At 33.4% G+C, this 23859-nt stretch overlaps 1 protein-coding gene across 6 annotated transcripts in view; it reads left to right on the plus strand.

Moving 5' to 3' along the window:
• Positions 1-23859, plus strand: part of LOC118277092 (A disintegrin and metalloproteinase with thrombospondin motifs 16) — a 155931-nt gene that overhangs the window by 112927 nt on the left and 19145 nt on the right. For all 6 annotated transcript variants that reach the window (XM_035595762.2, XM_035595760.2, XM_035595761.2 and 3 more), the window contains exons 3-4: positions 6168-6707; positions 20950-21045. In XM_035595762.2, the coding sequence (XP_035451655.2) occupies positions 6168-6707; positions 20950-21045 (636 nt within the window). The remainder of the gene's footprint in view (positions 1-6167; positions 6708-20949; positions 21046-23859) is intronic.

Consider the following 23859-nt stretch of genomic DNA (forward strand, 5'->3'; position numbering starts at 1 on the left):
TTTGCTCCGTGAATCGAGCCCGCTACCTGTTGCATGGCAGCCAGTTGGCTAGTCATCGCATTAACAGTACAGTCAAATCTCTCCATCTATTTTTTAGAAAAACTGCATCAAAATGCGTTGCATAGTTTTAGAGATCTAAGCATATATAGGACACAATAGCGACTTTGTTTTATACTCTGTAGTGTTTTATACTAAGTAGTAATAATTTACTAGGAAACACCTTTTGCACTCGGCATGTGCACTTTCGATCAGCAATTCAGTCCAGCTATAAACACGTTTACTAAGACCTCTGCTTACCCCCAAAAAGAAACACAAAGCACAATATATTCATCCATCACAATGCATCTCACTCTTCATCTTAATACCTTACAATAACATTATTCATTTGTCAATCAAATACTATCTATAGTACAAGTCATTACATAATCACACACAAACAAATTTGAACTCTATCATCGACACTTAAAGTTCAAATTATGTTAAATATGTAAGGCTATTGTTCTCTGCTTTCTAAACGAACCGACAAACGGAATCATTTCAATGATGTTTTAATTAATCGAGTGATTTCGATTCGTTTTGTTGTCATCGAGTTTTTAACCGACTTTAAAAGAGGAGGTTGGGTTACGCAGCCTACTGAGTAAACTCCGCGTCCCAATCGCAGACATGATGAAGAGTCCATCTGTGACTCGAAACTAGTAAAACTTTTCTCTATTAATAATACCGTAATTTTAAGTTAATTTAGTATATCTCACGAAAGGAGGTTGTTAGTTACTGAAAACTTTTCAGTGAAAAGATAGAAGTATGCATACCATGTAACACTTACTTATATTTATGGATCTTATGAAATAGGGGGTAAGTTACCATAATCCGAGGTTTGGACTCCGCAATATTACTGAAAATATTCAAAATACTAGTTTGGCAAAGCCCGAAATCGAACTCAAAACTCCTGCGTCGGCAGTTTGCGACGACTCGTTCAATGAAGCAGTTAATCGTTTTCTTAATCGATTGTTCAATCGTATTGTCTTACTTTGTTGCCATGGTAACGACTCGGGTATCGATACGACATTTTAGTTATTACGTATTGCTCAACACAGCGCTAACATTCCTGTGAAAGGTCGACATATAAATTCCTTTGTTTTATTATATGTTATGTTTATTTATTTAATCTTATGTATAATATAAAAAAAAATAGTGAGCATACTGAATTATCCTGGTTTTGATTCTGTCATTCATGAAATTAAATTTTTATGAACACAAAACTTAAACTCTTATAATACTATAAATGAGAAAGTTTGTTTGTTTGGATGTTTGGATATTTTTGTCCGTCAATCACGCTGAAACTACTGAACGGATTTTGATGAAATTTGGCAACAAGCATAACATAACACCCAAACATATGTGCTAACACACATACACCGTAGATGCGTTTGCGCAAGATAATCATCAAACTAGCTCTACTTGTTTGTCTGTTTGTTTGAAAATTCGGAGATGTTCTATTGTTTTGTTTGTGTATGATTAATGAAACAAAATACAGCCTTGTGTTATGTATGTTGTGGCGAAACTTAAGGTTATTGACCAGTAGTATGTGATTGTGTGAAAATAATGTGTGTCTATTATGTCTATGTATGTATGTGTGAAAGGAAATCATTGATGAAATATTAGTACGGTGTCATTGGTAAAATCCAGGAATTCAATTAATATTAGAAGACCCGTTTTATATAGATTCTTCGCTTAAGTTAATTATTTACTGTAATAATATACAGTAATAATGAAATAATCCATTTTCTATTAATCGTATAGTAAGCACTTTTAATTTTAAAGGTCTCAGCACACATATGGGATCGGAAAGGGATCGTAACCGTAACGCCTTTCGCCTCGCTGTCAACCAGGCGTCAACCTACCGTATGCACGTAACGAAAGCGTATCAGCAGCGCCTGTACGTCAACTCGGCTACGGCTAGACGACACCGCGCTTACGCCTCGCCGTCCCGTCGCGGGAGGGGAAAGTGGAAAGGGTGGACGAAGAGATGTGAGCTCGGGTACGGAGAAACGTAAGCGCGGGGACGGAGAAACGTAAGCGCGGAGACGATGAGCCGTAAGCGCGGGAATTCAAGTTCGGAGCCTGTTCCGAGGCGAGGCGATTACGTTATTATTCCGATTAGTGTGCGTTGCAGTAGGGAGTTTAATACAAACCATTCTGAACGGCTCGAGGCGATACGGTGACGATCCCTTTCCGATCCCATACATATGTGTGCTGAGACCTTTATTCTGCGCAACTGCCAACAATGTTGTCAACGCGTTGATGTCTTTTACTTGAACGATTTTCAATAGATAAAAAATGAGATCGTTCTTTCGAAAATATCATGAAAATCTTTAGGTCTTTTGAAAATTAAGTCATTCTAATGATAATACACAGTTCTAGGTAAATCTAAGTTTGGTCGTAAACAACTAAATATGACCTAAGTAAATAATTTTCAACGACAAATTAATTCATAAATAGTTGTTCAACATGTCTAAATTAATTCCAAGTAAATGCAGTACTTTATAATATTATGTATCAACAATATAATCTATGTGAGTATACTTCGGTATGCCAAGAGCTAAACTACAGCCCTAGACTTCAGCCCTTGAGAATACAAAAATAGACTTTATTTACACAAAGCTAAAGTTGGTTTTACATTATGCAGATTACAATATATTTGTACGAATTTGCACTGCTACCAATATACGTAAATATGAACTTTATTTTTGACAAGATTAAGGTTCATTTTGCTATAAACTAAATACTATTTGTAGGAATTTGCACTGCTACAATTTACGTAAATATGAACTTTATTTTTGACAAGATTAAGGTTGATTTTCCTTTACACTAAATACTATTTGTAGGAGTACGCAGTGCAACCTTGGTGCACGCGTTGCGGCGTAGCGTCAACAAATAACAAACGTTTGCTTGTACCGTCAGCAAATAAATCAGTGATTATTTTGTGCTAATATTTACTCTTATTGGTCAAAAAAAATGTTTGATATTTGTTTACTAGTGATACTAGCAGAGGTGCACCTTACGGCTAGTAATGCCACAGTACAATGTAAATGCACTTTTCGCCATTTGTGTTATAAGTCCCACGTAATAGGCAGCGAGTCTATTACCATATACTGGATTCTAGACGATTAGTCACGATTCCAGACGCCTACTACTGAGAAATTTCCAAAAAAAGCCTAGTAACATTAACACCAAAACAAATTATTTGCTACTAAACACAACATAACTAGTTCAAATAACCAATTATCTTCAATCATATTAACAGATTGCTCTACAAAACATAATTAACACAAGTATACGGAACCTCCGCCACCAAACACTCGGCCCTGCCCCCCTCCTCCCTTATTTTACAAAAACCGCGTACTAATGAAAGTTCACGCACACTTTACATAACAAAAGCTTTCTATCACAACCTTGCGAGCTTTACATTCGTGACTCATTACAGTTTCGCAACACCCTGTACATACATGCCCTTACTCACTCACAAACAATTGAATTTCGACCTTGTATCCAAACCATTACATCTCAATATCCATTGTTCTAATTTTTCAACATGAAATAATGGAATTTGATTCTTATTTTGTTTTTGTTATGGTTATTTATTCTGTGTGTAGTTTTGTTCGATTGCAGTTATTGGACGTTATAGGGATGTTTAACTCTATTTTTATATGGTTAAGGTTGGTTTCTGTTTAATAAGTTCGTGAAGTGAATGTAAACATGGGGGTAAAATGGTTCGGATTTTCGTATTGCACTACAAAATGTAATAATTATTTGTGGTTCGTGTTAATAAGAATATTATTATTAATAATTGTTTGTTCGTGGTACCTTGCTTTATGCTTCCTTGGTAAGGAAAGTGTGGGGTTTATAATTTAATGTAATTTACATTTTATAATATGATATCTTAGTAATGGGACTGTTGGGGTCGTGTTTAGTATATTTTATCTTAATTGTTGAGTTGATTGTGCGTCTCAGGTTTCTTAGGACTAGTGCACACTGTTATAGGACGAAGAGTTTGCCATTTTTGTAAAAGGTCGCTCCATTATAACTTTTGTTTTACTCAATCAAAATCTCAAAAGGCTTTAAATAGAGAGGAGTGGAAGTAGGGTAGAAAAGCCATTTACAGTGGGATTATCATGGCTGAAATATAATCTAATACAATTAGCATGTTAATGCAAATTAAAGTACGTCTGTAATGTTTATTTCATTGAAGTGTTCTCAAACCGATTGAACTATTTCTATTGTTTAATTAATTAAATAGATCATTGATTTAATTAACGATAGTCTACATTACTATCATTCTGCTGTTATCATTTTCAACTTAACGCCTTAAATAATAAAGTTCAAATTGCAATATCCGAAATATCTAGTCTACCTTCAATACTTCATTACCACATACCAACAAATCGGAAGTGTATGAAAGCATTTATGTGTGGGTTTGACATCTTCGGGTCTCTTCGGCAGTCTTCGGCTATCTTCGGCATTTTTTGACCAGCTAACCTCGACTTACTGGTCCAGTTATGACATAACCGATTAGTTTTAGTTGACACACTGCCTTACCTCGTGACGTAATCAAATCGAGAGCACACTTGTGTAATAATTGTTTTACATTATTAATAATTATTTAAGTTAAGAAATGCCAGTATGTACTCGTAGATTGAGTGTTTTGAGGTCCCCTGTTTAATTGGGTTAATTGTGAGTAATTAGATTTTTAAATGAGGTATGAATTAATCACTCTATAATATTATAAATGCGAAAGTTTTTTTGTTTGGATGTTCGGACGTCAAACACGCTAAAACTATAGAACGGATTTTGATGAAAGGTGTACAGACTCTGACTTGCGTGATAGGATACTTTATATCGCTAGCAGAAGCTACTTTACAATTATAAAACTATCTCTGTACTCGGAGCTGCGGACTGCCTAGCAGATGACCGGGGCTCCGGCTCGTAAAGCAGGTGTAGGAACGGGGTGGTTTTTAGTCAGTGAGAGTCTGACACTCCATCTCGCCTCACCCTCAAAAAAAGGCTCTACTTTTCTTCATAGATTCAGAATACAATTTAAAGTTCTATTTTCATCCCATTACTCACAACTACAAAATAAAACACACACGGAATTAATTAAACAAACATTAACATAATATTTTGTACATTTGTTCCTACTCATTCGTATCTCCACATTCGAATGGTCCAAATATGGCGTCCACCGCCAACTTACGTTTATAAATCTGGCAATATTATTGAGAAAGGACTCAACTTAGTACTATTGACCTCTGCCAAGGTTTTCGAGTTCTGCACCGGTGACATTCAGACGTACACCGATACGGATGTGTTGGTACAGTTATTGTTTGCAGGTGTAATTGTGTGTACCCGTGCGAGTAGTGGGTGGTGCGGGTATGTTCGCATTCGGGTTTGTGGGTACCGAGAAATGAGGACTTGTCAAAGGATAGGAAATGTTGTTGACAATACGGATATTGTCATACTTTTGAGAACTTTATTTCCACATACATACATAACTTCACGCCTGTCTCCTATGGGGGCAGGCTGAGACAATGGAACGCCTATTGCTATGAAACTTACATATCTCTTTCGGTTCATCAACAGTCATCAGTTTATTATTTATACTTAAGTATAATTTTAACGCAACAAGACAATTGGAAAGGAAAGATCGCAGTAATGACTCTCGTGAACCCTAAACCTTATACTAATACAATGTTTGCAGAAAATTAATTGTTTGTACACAACAACCTTTATAATTATGTTATGCATTATTGTCTTAAAATATTGCAACGATTCATTGGGGATTTTCGAATTATACAGAATGTTTTTAATGTTATCCTTGATTGGATTGCCTGATAACATATTTGATTTTAAAGTGAAATTGCATTTAATCCCAAGCTGTAATTATAAATCCTTTTGTTAATAGAAGGAAAAGTTTGAATCAATATTTAATATTTACGATCAATGCTAAATTATAAAGAGCTACAACGGTTTAAAAATGATCAGGTTTTTTGAGTTTTATTTTAACAGTAACTTCGTTTGTTTTCCTTGTTCAACATGCTAACTGAATTTATGTCAATTTACTACCTCTCATTAAACACGAGTAATAACCCAAAATTTTCAATTTCCCCCAGATTCATGAACACATGACTCCAGACGAGCTACGGAGCGTCTTCCACGTGGAACATCACACCATGGTGCCGGAGTATCACCTGGTGCAGCTCACACACCATCTCTCCAGGCGGCACGTCTCTTCAGGACACCAAGCCAACACCATAGCCCAGGGCAAGAGCAAAATACCCCACGACAAGACTAACGCATGGAAAACAGAGACCAGCCCACCTTCTCTGCTTAACGACGAAATGTTTGTTAAAGCTAAAGAGAATATTAAAGATGTAGATATAATTGGAGACTTAAATAATACTGTTAGTGTCGACTTTAAGGTGTCAAATTCAAGTGAAATGAGTGACAGTGATGTGTTAAGTGATCTCGAGAGGTTGGTCGAAGGTCAGGAGGTGGATGTGCACAAGATTGACCTCGAGGCGTTCGGACGACAACTGAAGCTGGTGCTGAAGAAACAGGAGGGGTTGTTGAAGAAGGAAGGGTTGAGGATGTGGAAGGCTCACCAGAATGAGTCGCAGCCACATGGTGTGGATTACGAGGAGTTGAATTCGGTGAGTGGTTTTGTTTTGTCGTCTTTTGTACTCACGTAGGGTTTTAGATACTGTACCCATAGTACATTGATCGGCGCTCTAATTGGCCGACTCGAATGAACCAACCAATCAGAGTCCCGAATGCGATCTCATTTCGATTACTTTTAACGTAAAGCAAAGTCGTACTACTACATTGTTTCCATGTTAAGTTAATTGAAGTAAGGCTTAAAAATTACCAAGTACCATACGTACTTATATTTTATTGTGACTTTTAATATTTATCTAGGAAATAGGTAAGTCTCTAATAAATAGTGAGTTAAGTAAGGAAGAACATGATGGTTTCCTCTAATGATGCTTGAAATAAGGAAACATCTAAAACTCATTAGTACATAGATGATGACATCTCATTTAAAGATATAAACGTCATCAGCGGCCTTTCTGATACGACCTTCAAACCTTCAAGAAAAAAGCATACTCTAGACTCCTTTTTAAAAGGCCGGCAACGCACCTGTGACTCCTCTGGCGCTGATCGCTTACCATCAGGCGACTCGTCTGCTCGTTTGCCACCTATTCAATAAAAAAATAGAAAAAGAAAACAAAATCATTATTTTTAATTAAATAGTAATCATTTTCCTTAGACGCCTATAGGAAGTTTTGCATATCACTTTTATACTTATTTTTTCTTATCGATAAGAATAATCGATTCACATTCCCATACGATAACAATCGTTCACCCATATACGGTTATTACTAAGTGAAAAGCGAAAATCGAATCGATATCGTTCGGAAATAATCGAGTAAACAATGCGGAGAAGTGACAACATTAATTATAAGGTTGGCTTCTAATTGGAGGTCGGATTAATTAGGGTTGCCAATCTAAAAATAGAAAAAAATGAATTATAATTAAGTTTTTATTTATGCTAGTCTTCTTTCCACGGTTTCACTCGCATTCTCTGCTATTAAGCAAAGTGATTTTAGATAGTTTTTTTTTTTGTAATAAAATATCTTGTATGTATAATTGTTAATCCTGTAGTTACTCAAATTAGTACGGTTAAAAACTATTTCATTAACCTTGTAAAGAGTGACATGTAAAAAATCTAAATCCTGTCTAAAAGATCTAGATCCTGTCTGAAAAAAGTAATTAAATCACGTGCATGAAGTTGGAAACTAAAACTAATTAATTACGAATACTAAACAATCACTTTGTAACGTACTAGTAGTACCTACTCGTAAACTTATAATCAAATTTTCCAAAAACAACATTACTTAAAATTACACAAATAAAATTTAGTCAAAGCATTTTTATTTTAATTAATCCTTGATGATAAATGATATTTGTTTTGCAAATAGGTTCCAATGTAACTCTTTTACACGTCAATCTCTTAAATAACTAGATGAGGCCTTAATTGGGCACTTTTGAAACGTCAAATTAATTTTTTTGTCAGTCTGTCAGTTAGTAATAATTGAATTCTTTATTTCTTCTATAATTTAATAAACTATAGCAGCACCAACCCTACGCGATCCAATTGTTCTATTGCGGATGACACAAAAACGCGAGCACCTGTTTGTCTCAAGCAGAGAAAGCTGCCTTCCCACGGAGCTCTTATCTAACCGTGAAGTTGCATCTCGTGTAAAGAAACGTAGCCTAACGAGTGAAAAACTTACTACGTAAAAAACGTTACTACCGATCATATTTTTGTTAGGAAAAAATATACTAGTTTTGAGCTTGGAGTTTCAAGGTTTAATTTGCTGATCGGTAATAGTGTAAAACTAGCTGTTGCCCGCGATCTCGTCCGCATAGAATAATTACTTCTGACGTACTTTTTCTAAAATAAGAAAAGCATAGGTTACTTTTTATTATTTCAGCTACCTACCAATAAAATTCCCGTCAAAATTGGTCCAGCCATTTCAAAGATTAGCCAGAACAAACAAACAGACAGACAAAAAAATTCAAAGATATTATTTTGCTGCATATATCGCATGAATTAAAAAGCGGTTATTTCAATATGACAAACAGACACTCCAAATTTATTTAGTGGTCTAGATAATCTAGACTGTAGCAATAATCCACTAGACAAGTGACAATCAAACCGACTGCCTTATAATTAAAACATAAACGTACCGATTACATAAGTTACTGATACTTATAGAATTAAATTGTCGTGTCTGTCTTTTCGTCTAAACTAAATAATATCGCGATACCGTAATTCATCGCAATCGTCTAGTATTTTAGTGACAAACAAGAAAATGAGAAATTACACAAAATACTATTATTGTATTATCTTAAATCAGTCTTTGTATGAAAGACTTACAAATAATCTCACAAACTTTCGTATTTATTATAATGCATACATAGAAGTAACTTATAAAAATTAATAAACACAGAGTGTAAATATTGTTTGTTTAAATTTCTTTTTACTCTGAATTAGGTAAAATGAAAACACCTAACAACGAACGTTAGAAAAATCCAAAGGATTATATCAATTGGGTCAATTTGGGTCTTATAAAAGCACCTTTACTTATCATTTATGCCGAAATTAGTTACTTATATTGTAACATGTTGCCCAAGTGCTTAATTAGTTAATTATCACGGATACACTTCCTCACAGGTGACCGGTGACCGGTGACATTAACTTCCTTAAGCCGCGATAACCCGGCGGGAAGAAGGACAAAAAATTAATTAGTACTTACGAATTCAATGATAATGTAGACGTTATTAAACGTTGTCGTCCTTTTACAGAATTTGGTAATAATTATGTAGTCGATTTTGATGAATTACCCCCCGTACTCTCTCTCTAACTGTACTAACCTACTTCAAAAAAGGAAGGTCTCGGTTTGACCTATATGTATGTATGTTTGTGTACGATTATCTCGCGTTTGGCTGAACCAATTTTGATATGGTTATCAGCATAGATGATATGGCAGACCGCGATCGAGTTCACTTATCTTTTGAATTGAAAGTTATAGAATAACCTAGCTGTTTTTATTTTATCATAGCTTTCAAGTTTACATTAAAAAATATATGTTTACATACCAGTAAAAATATTCTCATTACAAACGTTTTTTTCCACATACATAAGAGCAGGTTGAATTAATAATTTCTATTAAAACGTTAGACACATTAATAGTTTAGTCCCTAAAAGCAATAATAAACAAACCAGTATCATAGCTCGTAATTTCCATAAAACCTAGATATTGACGTTTTTGATGCCTAGGTCTAGCCCAGTTAATAGGCATGATTTAAATAAATACATTATTTATGTTACAGAAGCCAAAATAGGTGTTAAAACTAGTTTTATTTACCTACGGTTTGTTGTAAATATAGGGTGTTAAAATGATTGTTTAATTGTTATTATAGATAACTAACAAACCCAGCGAACTCCGTTTCGCCACCAATGACTTTCCCTATTTTCCTGCTTTTCTCTTGATGTTTTCCTGGATTTTCTTTGCTATAAACCTCACAGAGCCCGAGACATTTCCCTACGAATGCAAAACCGTGGAAATCGGTTCGTGCGTTCTGGAGTTATAGCGTCAGGAAGGAAAACACGACTATTTTTATATAATAGATTTCTAATATCATTCGTCCTTGGAGGTTTAAATAAATATTAGGCTCTTTCCTAGGTAGTGACTACAAGGAGCTATCTTATAGCTCAACAAATGACTGGCTAGTAACTTTGAAGCTGAAACCCCACACAAAAAAAATATTTTCTTTTACTTAATATTAACACATGTCAAAACGTGACCGGCGCAAGCGTAGAATTTGCCTTCAAAAAATGTTTGTCGGTCTTAATAATCTTACTCTGTTATCGAATCTGACCTAGTCTTTCAAAATAGCATTTGCTATCCATGAATCAACAAGACATATCAAACAATACCTTTTTAATTAAACATTGAACAATAAACATAGTTAAAACCTGACCGAATGAAGCACGCTGTACATTTTATTTACCTTGATCGTAAAAGCACTAGATCTATTCAAATACCTAGATCGAGGTTAGGTTTCGTATTCGCAATCTAGGTTCTATGTTTTCAAGTTTGTTGAGAGATATAAATATCTATAATATAGCAATACTAGATCATTTCGTTTGTTTTTGCAACCAGTTAAAAGTAATGTTTGTTGTTATTTTACTTGAAAACGGCTAAATAGATTTCGATACAATTTTGAATGCTAATAGGGCTTGCTATGTATTTAACATACATAAATATAAGTCACACTTTTCAAATATTTAGCTTATAGAATTTTTATCATACGAATAAATGCATTCTATATTTGTTTATAACTTTCATTTTAAATACTCTTTTTTTTCTCTACCAATCAATCGATTCCAATCATACTTTAATACAATAATAACTTTAATATTCAGCCCTACAGCACTTAATCTTAAAATTACCCTAAATCAGCATACTAGGCCATTACTTACATAATACCATCTTATAGTATAACTATATTATTTAACTTCTAAAACTCAATGTCCATCAACATATCAAAACACCAGGTCAAGCTACACGTTTCTCTCCAATTTCTACATTACATTTTCAACCCTATCATTTTAATATACAGTCGTAAATACAATGAATGAGTTGGAGTAGGTTAACGTGCTGTAGTACATAGTTACTTTAATACAGACACGCCCGCACTCTATAATGTTACATTATTTATAAAGTAATATAATTTGTTGACGATTGCATAATCGGACACAGACGGACAGACAGTTTGATTGGTTTTCTATTGAGTTATTTGGTGTTGGTTGATATAGTTGTAATAAGGTAGACATTTTTTTATTGTAATGTCCGTCTTGTAGAGTATTTTAAAATATTGGACACGTATTTTTCATTTTTTTATGGATATAAATACTTTCGAAGGGATATCGATTTGGAATGTCACGTGACGACAATTTGAGTACGTTTTATACTCAATAGTGACGTAGTTATCTTCTACTCTTAAACTTTAACACAACTTCACGCCTTTTATCCCCGAAGGGGTAGGCAGAGGTGCACATTACGGCAGGTAATGCCGCTATACAATGTACACCCACTTTTTACCATTTTGTGTTAAAGTCCCATGTAATAGGGGGTGAGCCTATTGCCATATCCTGGACACAATTCCAGACTCCGTGCTTTATCTAAGTATTGACTGCGTTTTATCTAAGTATTGTTATCTTATATGACAAAATCAAAAATACGTATCTCATATTTTTTCATTACCAAACTGACGGACTAAATGGAATTTTAATTCTCATACCCCGTCATCATCCCTATTCCAAGACTATACCTACCACTACGTTTTGTAAAAATATACCTCATAACTAACCTTATCAAACTAATCATTGTTTATGCCTTTTTATGATTTAGTAATTAAATTATATGTCATGTAGGAGATGATATATTAAATTAAATATTCTAGTTTTTAACATTTACATATCAAAGTCAACCGTCCAATATTAATATTTGCAAACAGATCTGATTAAGTAGATAACTCTAATTGGAAAAACTATATACATTAATATGTTAAAATTAATTAAAAGTTCCTAATTAAAGGAAAACAAGAAAATAAATTTTTACTCACGTTTGTAAAAGATCGTCAAAGTTAGATTATATGGCTAATTGATTAATAAATTGGCCAGAAGATGACAATTAAATTGATTCTAAGTAAAATTAAGTTTGGTTGGTATGGAAATAAAATTAAAGGTTGCGAAATTATAGTTAAAGAAATTATGTCTTATTTTCGACATACAATATATTTTTGACCATTATAGACCTGTATTGTAATATAATTGTATACCATTACATGAAAAAATAAAGTCTGTTAGATTTAGGACAATCAATCAATGTAATCTAATTAACCGACTTCAAAACGTGTGAGAGAACCGATTTTCAGGATAGTATTTTTCAGACTTAGAAGAAGGATTTTGGTATATTATTGCCCGTCTTAAAAAAGGTCAGCGCTCTATCACGTGTTTAAACACGTGTGTTGAAGTCGGTTTTTTAAACGAAGTTTTTCTTAGAATATTTTATATAAAAAAAAAATACGTTTATTTCTTTTTTTAAACTTTGGTTCATTTGTTCATTACAAAGTGATACGTAGAGCCGATAGATCATTATTTAACCATGGAATAACCCAACTGTTATAGGGAAAAATACCCTCTACAACTTTAACCACACGACCAAATATTCAAGGCACAGAATTATTATATACATTTTGTAATCTAGTCACAATTTGGAGACGTTCATAAAACTAATTTGTAATTTAAATATCATCGTGTTATTATAATGAGGCTACTTTTATTCTCGCATCGATTCGCACACGTGGACGAGACGAGCGAATTTGTATATTTTTAAATCTTATATATGTATGTATATTTATATGTTTAGGTAGGTGTATTACTATGTGCCTTGATAAGTTAGTAAAACGCAAGTTTGAATTTACAGTTATGATGAAATTTCGTACAGTAAAAGTACTTATGTATTTATGGTTTAATTGGAATAAATGTTTTGACTTTGCCTTTAACGCTTGAGTTGATAATATAAGTATTTTTTTTTAAATCAAAATATTTCTTCAACGTTTCTCAGTGATGTCTAAATAATCTTAGAAAGTACATATAACTCGGAAAAAGACACATTGGTACTTACCGTTGATAGGTTTCGAACCGGCACTCTCACTTAGAAGCGGAGGTCTTAAGCCATCGGGCCAAAATAAAAAAATAAGGTATTTTCATACTTTTTTTGGTCATAACTAACGATACCATACCGACCATTATAAGTTCAATCAATTGCAATCACAGCTTACAAGCATAACACACAACAAATATTTAAATCGAGCACTTTCGAATATTCGAGCAGAATCGATATTTTACGAGCATCGATACCATTTGAAGGCGATTCCAAAGATGTTGATCCTGAATTTATGACGGTTTCTCTTGCACAAATATGTAATTTAAAGCAAGAAGGTTGAACGTTATTGTACAATTATTTGTACTAAGTCAAAATTGAGCACACTTTGTACCTTTACAATATAATTCGAGGCCAATGATGTGGCCAGTGTGTTTATGTTTGTAGCATTTTCTGTGTTATACAGGGCAAACGGAACGCTCCCAAACGCCGCAAATAGGTGATGGTAAAGAAGAGTTTTATTTTTAAACTATTAAGGAATTTAATGTTTATTTTATGTAATAATAGAGTATAGGGTGTAAAAAGGTAGATATGATATATCATATGTTGATACATGATAATATTTTATTGAAACATCATTTCAAGTAAACTATTTGAAAAACTTAACTAGTTTCAAGTCAGGCCGGGTCTCATATAACTATTAACAGAATTCTTATTTTACTTGAACATTTTCGTAGTTTTCCTAACACATAATACCAAAGGGAAAAATTGCTTTTCGATAATGTAACTAAAATTATAATTTATTTATCTTTTACATTTTATATCCAATAAATGTGTACGATTATCCATCATTAGTATATTTTTACAATTTAGATTGGCTACTACTTAAACTTTGCATAATTACATTTTGTTATTCGCACGTGGTGCTTGTTTATATGATAGTTATTTTTTTGACTCGTAACGCTTGTTCTATGGTGTGTAAAGTTAAGTGGCCAGCGGGTCAACCTACTCCTTTCTGTCTTCATTGTATTTTTAACTTTGTTCTTTTGTTATAAAGTCGACAATCCAATGAAGATAATGACAGATTGGTGTAAGTTCACCTGCAGACCACTATAAATTGGATTTATGGTAGCGTTTATGTATACCTCTGTAGACATTCTTGGACATAAGTCTTGTTCAATTATATTATTATTATTGTGCAATCATTAAACAAACAATCCCTCAATTTTATTACAATAATGTGACATTTACGATTTTATTACAAAAGCCAATCTACAGATCCTAATCATAGTCATATACCTACTGGAAAACTTTTAATTCATTGACATTTTACTTGTTTTTAAACAAAATTATAATTAAAAAATAAACTAGATAATTTAGATAATAAAACCGTTTCCATTTCGGTTTATTAGAGATTATTCAAATTATTATTGTGCAAAGTATCTTTTTTTCGTCCAAAATGCAAGAAAAAAATTAAATAAAAAAAGAGATAGTTTAGCCACAAAAGGTCAAAATGTTATTTACTAAAACAAAAATCTTCTAATAATTTGATTAACATTATAATGCTATAATTAGAAATTATAAAGTCGCCTTTTCTAAGTCACGTGCGCAGGCGCATCCCAGTCCGGTTGCGACTTGTGACATCACACACGTGTGTCGAAGATTTACGCGCGGTGTCTGAGAAGTAAATACGTCGATAATTATTGTCTTAAGTGCTAAATAAATTGAGTGGTTTAATTAAGTGATGTAAAGGAAATCTACCTATTACCTATGTGACTCATTAAAAACTTATGATTCATACTTAAGTACCTATGAGGTATGAAGACTTTGTTTCTTCCAATCGATTTATTTCCCAGGCAGAAATCACGAACAACTTAACAGGTTAGCGGCTCAAAGCAGGAGAAGGAACGGAGTGGTTTTTAGTCAGTAAGAGTCTGATACTCCCTCTCGCCTCACCTAGGGCGGGAGAAGTTATAGGAGGATTTTACGCCAGCCAAAAAAATATTTCACGAGTTTTGTTAAAATCCCAAGCTCTTCTCTATAATCCTTTATTCTTTTTCATGAAAATGCATTTATTTTTCATCTCTTATAAATATAGAACCAATTATCTTTTAGTAATATTTTTAATGTGCTATGAATATATGACACATCAAGCTACACAAAACCAGTTTATGACGGTCTCTTTTGGTACGATCTTTCCGCACATTCAACGGTCAGATTATACTGGTTTTAAACAACGTTGTTCTTTCTAATGTATATTTTTTCGTCTTAATATCCTTCGCTCCCTTTAATACCTTCGCCGCGCGTTTAGTGCGCAAATTACGCGCCATTAATGCGCTTATAGTGTTACAATTACACGAACGTAATATGAGACCTAATCGTATAGCTCAATGACATACTACAATCGATTAGATGGCTGTAAAAAAATCTAGCTTCGATTTAAAATCGAGACCTTTATTACTGCTAATGTAGTAAACCTAGACCAATTTCTTGCCTTAAGAAAAATAAAAGTGCCTTTTAACTTTTTTAAAGGGTTTCTGTGGCGTGTTGAAAATAATGGTTTTAACTAATCTAGAATTATTTTGGTTAATTAATTCTACATCCAACTTTTGGATATTCTATGATAAATGCCTGAGTTTATGTGTTTGTGTGTGTTTGTTACTCTTTCAAGTCAAAACGGCTGAAGGGATCAGAATGAAATTTGAAACAGGGGTAGATTATAGTGTGGAATAACACATAGGATACTTATACCACGGGAACGCGGGTGAACCCGCTGGCAGAAGCTAGTAATAATAATTATAATACCAACGAGAATTAATCAACTATGACACTATAAATCACATTCCAGTAGGTTTTTAAAGCATAAATGTCGCAGATACATTTTAGTTTGGACATCCACAATACCTAGATGGTGCACTACTCATACTTCGCTCATAACTCACTAATAAAATATAATACCAAACATTTTATGCCACTTCCATACAAAGAATAAAACTATTTCTTTGTTACACAATTTGAAAATGGAACAAAAGAACCACAGAGTTCTTATACATCTCGATGTTTTTCCCGCCACCCGCCATTATTAAACGCATCGACAAAGGTTTAATTGACGTCAGTTTTAATATTTATTAATAAGTTATTGTAGTATTATATGGCTGTAATATAAGTGGGGAATTAGCATACACATAGGCATCCTATTTGCAGATTGTTTTTTAATTAATTCTCACGGTTGTATTATTAGTTATATTATTTGTCTCTTGATTTATTATTGTTTTGACGTTTGTCCTGTCAATTTGACAAATCGTGTCCGATAACATGCTTGTGTTACAAGTAGAGTTGTAAACATATTTATCTGTTTTTATATGTTAAAAAATACAAAAGGGTTACCTCCTTTTGGTATGACCTGATATTATTTATAAACATGCAGTTTATTTATTAAAATCTCGTTAACAAAGTTTAGTGTTGTCAATTAATTTTGTAATAAAGAACGAAATCTTTTTTTAGTATTAACATCAAAACATCCAATTATTTGACCCAATTATTGTGACTAAAGTTGACTTAAGGCTTTAAAACATAAATAATGAACGATAAAACACAAATAAACGCCGTTAAGTACAATCAGGATGACAAACATGAATAGCAAGTTGACAGAATTGGAGCTAAGCCACAGATAAAATAAATTATTAAGAATTTAATACCACAGTATTCCCTTAGTACGAGTTTGCTTTACGCTTGAAGTATGCTTGAAGTAATCGAAACGAAAGCTCGTTCTGCGCTCTGATTGGTTGGTTTATTCGAAGTGGCCAATCAGAGCGCCGAACGCGCTCTTGTTTTGGGTACTTTAAATGTATGACAAACTCATACTAAGGGTACAGATGTTTAATTCAAAAGTTTTGTTTAAACAATATATTACGACCTACACTATGTATAGTTGTGTATATAGACAATAGCGGTATAAATTACATTTATATTATGTATTTGTAACAGTTTTAACAATTCAAACGAATTTTAATTCGATATTAAGTGGTATTTATGCCAGGCGTGACTTCAAATTGTGTTTTGGAAGTATTATTGGTTTATCCAGTGGTTGTCAAACTATAGACAGTTAAAGTGCTTAAAATATCGATCTTTTTCACTCTATAAAATACTCGTTGATCTTATCATACGAGTATATATATATATATATCATACTATGTACCTTTAATATTATTATTATACCTCTGCTCATACAAACCTGTTTTCAAAGCCTGAGAGTTGTAGACTCAATATACATAGATAACTATATCTTTCTTTATCTATAAAAATTAATTACTGTTCGTTAGACTAGCTAAAACTCAAGAACGGCTGAACCGATTTGGCTAGTCTTGAAATGTTTGTGGAAGTCCAGGGAAGGTTTAAAAATGTTTGAGTCGGTATGAAGTTTACCGGTTCAGGTAGTATATATAAGTCTATACTATCTTGTCTACATCGCACCAGGGCATCGCAGAGCAAACCTTGAGAACCCCTGGTTTAATCAGTTAAGCCATTAATAAATAAATGTAACTTTAAAATAATATCAGCGGGTGGTGACACCGTAATTACTTCTGCCGCACCCTGATCACTTGCAAGTCGTTACATTTAAGGTCTAGGACCACTAAGCATGTTTTACTTAAATTGTATCACAGTGAGGTCATTATGAAAACGTAGAAGATACGATTGTACCTATGTACTTCAACTATGTTATCTGTTTTTTTATAATAACTATCGTGAGACATACTTTATTAACTAAAAATCACGGTTTCATGAAGATAGGCTTCATTAATTTACTTCATTAACCGTGATTTTTAGTTCATAATATATTATCTGTTGTCCTTTATGTTACATGTGTGTTTATATAAATAATAAATATATTTTTAAGTATTTAGGTAGGGTCCAAAAATAGAAGGAAGAAACACACCATGTATTGTAACTAACATAACTTCACGCTTTATTTTAAAGAAAAAGAAAGCCTTGCAACGCGCTTATATACTCCTCTTGTGTTACTGGTGTCTATCGATGATACTGATTACTTATCATTACATGATTTGTCTAATGTCAGAGTCCGTTTGCACCATAAAATTCTCCTTCATTTAATTACAATCTTTTACTTGACGATTACTTAATTACACATATAATTCATCTAATAAAATTAATAACAGCTACAAGTACTTTACATCGTGCGTTACAACAGCAATTTAATAGTAATAGCAGTAATTGTTGGAGGAAGCGTCTACTGCATTCCTTTTATTACCATATCAACATACAGCGTGGATAATTGTTTAGAGGCTATATACGCAATACCACGAAACTGTATGTCGCTTCCTTATTGAAAACATAATGAAGATGGACTCATCTTCATATACTTTGTCTCTAGTAACGTTGTCCCATGTTGTTTCTGGTGGGAGAGTGCAATGTGACATTTTTATGGTGTCAAATTGGGTAGGATTCTGTTCTATAATTAATAATTGTTATATATTGCTATATGTTTATAATTAATGTACGCACATACCTACAACACAAAGGACAATACATTGGATTCATTATAAAGAACAACGCATAAAGGACATATTAAAGTACTTTGTATTAAAGAATCAATACAATTACCAATAGGTACAGTTTTCTTTTCTCCAAATATAATAGTAAAGTTATTCACACGAGAACGTTACCGATCGGAATTGTACTTAAACGTCAAACCGCCATCTTTATTTTTCTGTCAAGTTTTCCCGCGCTATCCTTTCTCAGGGCGTAGACAAGATGTACGGAAATCAAACAATCGTGCGAGGACGACAGGATTATTTGTCTTTTAATTATATTAACACGAATGTGTCATAGATAATAGTTTCCTTGCCTTACACATTCCTTTACGGCAAGATCGTGAAATCTCTAAAATATCTCCGTGACTTTACGTTGTAATGTAAAATTCTTTGTATGTGAATTAATCGTGCGAAGATATCCATCATGGGATGCACTACGGAAGCAAAACCTTTATTTATGTGTTCATAACTTTACATTATTATTTATAATAAAATATTACTTTGCATATTATAACCTCGTTGCGAATTGTAAGTCGCTGTTTGTTGAGTAAATCTTAATGATCTGTGTTTTTAATGTCTTTTGGCTAGTCGTTTTTCGTTTTAATGGGGAAGAGTCAAATTTTCTTTAGAATGCAAACAAAGTATTGTGACTTTTTGATCTATACAACATGGATAGATATGGATATTTCATATATGTATAAAAATATATATTTCAAGGTCAGATTTAATAGGTACTTTCTAAGTCTGTGTGTTCCATCTTCGGCCACATCTTTGCTTCGCCGATCGTTCTGGCAGTAAGCGGCTTGGTGGCCAAACGCAGACTAAATAACGCAAAAAAAATCAAACTAGTTGACAATCAAAAGGTTACCATGACACTCTTATACAAAGTAAAAAATATTTAAAAATACTTTTACGTCTACCTATTTTACTGTTGTGTGTAACAAGTTAAGTACCTATTACACGTTTCTTGACAGATTATCTGCATATCCAAGTACATAGTTATTTTATTTCTACCTAATGTAAGTAGTTATTGTATAAAAATATTACATTGTGAAGGTTCGTTTCTTAGAATAACGCTATGAAACACTGCACTTGGGAATTTCCTTGTTACTTTACGTTTGTTTTGTACCTCGTTTTGTTTACCTGGGTATATTAAATTAGCGTGTATGACTAGGTAGCTTGATGAAGGCGAAATGATGATTCAAGATGTGCAAAGGTTCTGTTTGGTAAAATGTTGTAGGTATTTGTTTATTTACTTATGTAAATATCTAACGTAAAATGAAATGTTATTTTTTTTTAAATATTGAGATTGAGTCATTCAAGTTAAATTTTTGGACTAACAAATAAATCAGAGATTGACCTTTAGGCAAACACCTGTCTACATTAACGCAAACGTTAGTCTACATGACATGCCATTGATAGAAATTACATTAAGTCTTTGACTGCCAATATAAGACTGTTGAAGGCTTGAAGGCAAATCCTCCGCTAACGTCGGTCACCGGTGACCACCACAGCTTTGAATGTGTTAAAAAAGTTCATATAAAATCTTCTTTTATGTAACTCAAAAGCAGACACGACATTGAAAATAAAACGCATAGCTGTAACTAGACATATTCACGTATAGTGAGATAAGTAAATAAATATATCACGCCCAGCCTCCGTCGAGCAGTCGGATCACGATCTCTACATTCCCACGATATTTCACGTCTAGTTTCCTATGTATAATCATAATTTTGTCTCCGAACCGTTTTTTGGTAAATGTCAATTTTAAATTTTGACGTTGACAGTTCTAGTGACGTTTAAGAGACGCTATCTTGTTTTTTCTTAACGACTTTCTGTTTAGTTGAGTTTTATTTATTTTTGACTCGCCCCAGTTTTGCATGGGTGCAATGGTGATAGATTATGCATGTATTATACATATAAACCTTCCTCTTGAATCTCTCTATCCATTAAAAAAACCGCATCAAAATCCGTTGCGTAGTTTTAAAGATACAAAGGAACATAGGGACAGAGAAAACGACTTTATTTTATACTATGTAGTGATAGTGATTTTTCTTGGTTTTGTGATAATATTAATGTAATGTTTATGTTGTTTGTTGCAGGAAGGTGAAGAAGATGTTGGTGATTTGTACCAGGATGAGGAGAATGGAGCTGCTCTTCTTATTAGAAGACACCCCAAACACGGCAAGCTGGTTGTGGTGAGTTAATACAACTTCTATTTATTATTGTGTTCTAGTACCTGTGCGTAGTTATCCAGTAAGTATTGAAAAAAATTGGAAAATTCTGTGGAAACCTAATGCAACGTGCAAAGTCACGCCTTTTATCCCCGAAGGGGTAGGCAAAGGTGCGCATTACGGTAGTGGTAACCTCAATATAAATCTAGTCTACTGACAATTGAACCATAAACAATGAACACACTGGTCACAAATAAACTTAACTACCAATTATTCAAAATTCGAACACGCTTGCCTGCTGTTTCACGCCATATTTAGAACTTTCAAAATAACCTAACTTCTAGTACTATAATTCCAAAGTTAAGACGTCTCTCACAGATTTTCTTCACGAAATTGAATTAGCAATGCTACCGACTTAATTAAAGGGCCTTAACACGCTTGCCAAACGATGCGTGTCAAGTGTGAATTTATTAATAATTATAATTAAAACAGCTGTTGCAATATTTGGCGCCATTTGCATAAAACGTCAGACTGTGAAACGTCATGCTTTAACTACTGTCAGTGTCAGTTTAGCCGAAGCTAAAGTTCATCTGTAATTCGTTTGTCAGTAATTTATCCGCGCCATATTAGGTTATTGGAAGATTAAATTATGTCAATAAGATTAATGTAATCTAAGCGATTTTATTGATTTGTAAATGGTATTCATTAAATGTTAATTTGCGAAGTACGTTAGATTTTGCTTGTTTAAGTAAGTTAGACGGATTAAGAGTCTAAAATCAGGAAAGCAATTGCAAATATCAAAAGATATCAAAATGGTACTGTAAAACTTTAAATTCATAACGACGAGTCTGTCTGTACTTACGTAATGTACATACGTTTTATAAGCAAATAAAAAAACCTTAAGTCTCGAATCAATAGGTTTCTAGAAGCACATTTCTTTCTTAAACATACCTATCTAATTAATTCAGTATCTATCAAGCCCCTAGCAACAAAAGTTTAGTAATAATGTTGACGGGTCACGTCGCTAGAATCTTAGTTTATGTTTAGCAGTGACATTGGAACGTGTCCGAAATTCACAGATTGTAATATCCTGTTGTATTTACGCATGACGTTTTATGTAAATCAGCTGACAATATTTTGTGACTGCCATCTAATGGCTAGTCTTGGTAATCTAGCTGTCGATAGATATGGCTTTGGCTACTATACTTACTAGCGTTTGGGAAGAGTACTACAACTTTTGGTCTTGAAGTTACCTACTTAAGTAGGTATTTATAGTCTTTAGTCTAGTATTAATTCTTTGCCCGACAGGGTCCTTAATTGTTACCCACAGATTATACTAAACCTAAGTCACATTAAGGAAAAATAAATCATTTGAATTTCAATATAACTGAATAACTACCATAATTTTCTTATCTTCTACGAAAAATCATGTTTATTTCACTTTTGACCACAATAGACCGCAATTCCAATTAAAAAACTTAAAAAATATCAATTTAAAAAACGAATAAATTGACAAAATAATATTATTACAATACAACAAAGAATTCAAACCCACTTTCTTACTATCAAAGTTGTTCATCTGGCTGTGGGACCATAGACACAATAGACTTGCAAACAAGACTAAGGTCGATTGCTCAACAGCCAACAGCCAAGCCGAACCCAAAGTATCGTAGGTGTGAACGAGAATATAATCTGTGGCGTATTGTACGTAGTTTTCTACAAAGATATATAATATACAGCCTTTACGGTGCTTTTCCACCAGAGATGTTCTATGATGCGTTTGGTTTTCATCAATAATATTCATACATACACTTACATAGCTTAGCACTGATGGAAGCTACGACTCTGTTAAAGTATGTTTTTTATATGGAGAGATGCGTGCTATAGATGTGTGTTATGGATGGCTTACCTACTATCGATACATCGCACACTCGAGCTGCGCATCTTCCTCGCACAACTAAATAGCTTAGTATCAGTGGAAACGGTCACATAGTTTCACAGCTTAGCTATTACATCTTCGTAGCGTAGTTAAAAAAAGACGAAAACACAAACCAATGATCAAATATGAGACCTCTTACGTAACAATTAATCAACTAAAAAATCTACTCTCTTAAAAAATATATCAACTAGATAAATAACCCGTTAATCTTAATCCAAAATTCAAACAAGCAGAATGGCAAGATGAAACTAGTTTAAACTTATAAAGCTAATTATTATAATTAACAAGTTTACGTGTATCTAATTAACGTCTTAATTAACACTGCGGCAGCTACCGATCAATGTAACTTGTCATTATCTATCTGTGACAAACGTTATGGTTCCGGTCGAGCAAGCATGTGACCTCTTTTATGGACACTTTCGAGATTTTATTGAGTAATTTGTCTAAAACCTAACATAGGTCCCGTCTTGTACACTTAGTATGAGTTTGCTTTACGTTTAAAGTTAAAATAATTGAAACGAGACCGCGTTCGGCACTCAAATTGGACGGCTCGAATGAACTAACCAATCAGACCGCTGCATGCGCTCTCGTTTCGAATACTTTAAAGGATATTGGTACTGGACTCCCTCATAGGTCTTTTTAACCGACTACAAAAAAAGGGTCTTAGTTTGACCTGTATGTATGTATGTGCGAGAGTATCCCACGTTTAGCTGAGCCAACTTTACTGCAGCTTTCAGCATAATATCTTTCTGACTAAGGAGAAGGGTTTTGGCACAGCTATATAAAATATATCTATGGGTTTAGATGAATTACCCGACTTAAAAAATGGAGGTTTGCACTTTAAGACGTGTTAAAATTAATGATTTTTGAAGTCGGTCTTTTTAAACGTAGTTTTATAT

This window comes from Spodoptera frugiperda, chromosome 10 (assembly GCF_023101765.2).
Source record: "Spodoptera frugiperda isolate SF20-4 chromosome 10, AGI-APGP_CSIRO_Sfru_2.0, whole genome shotgun sequence".
Taxonomy (NCBI): Eukaryota; Metazoa; Arthropoda; class Insecta; order Lepidoptera; family Noctuidae; genus Spodoptera; species Spodoptera frugiperda.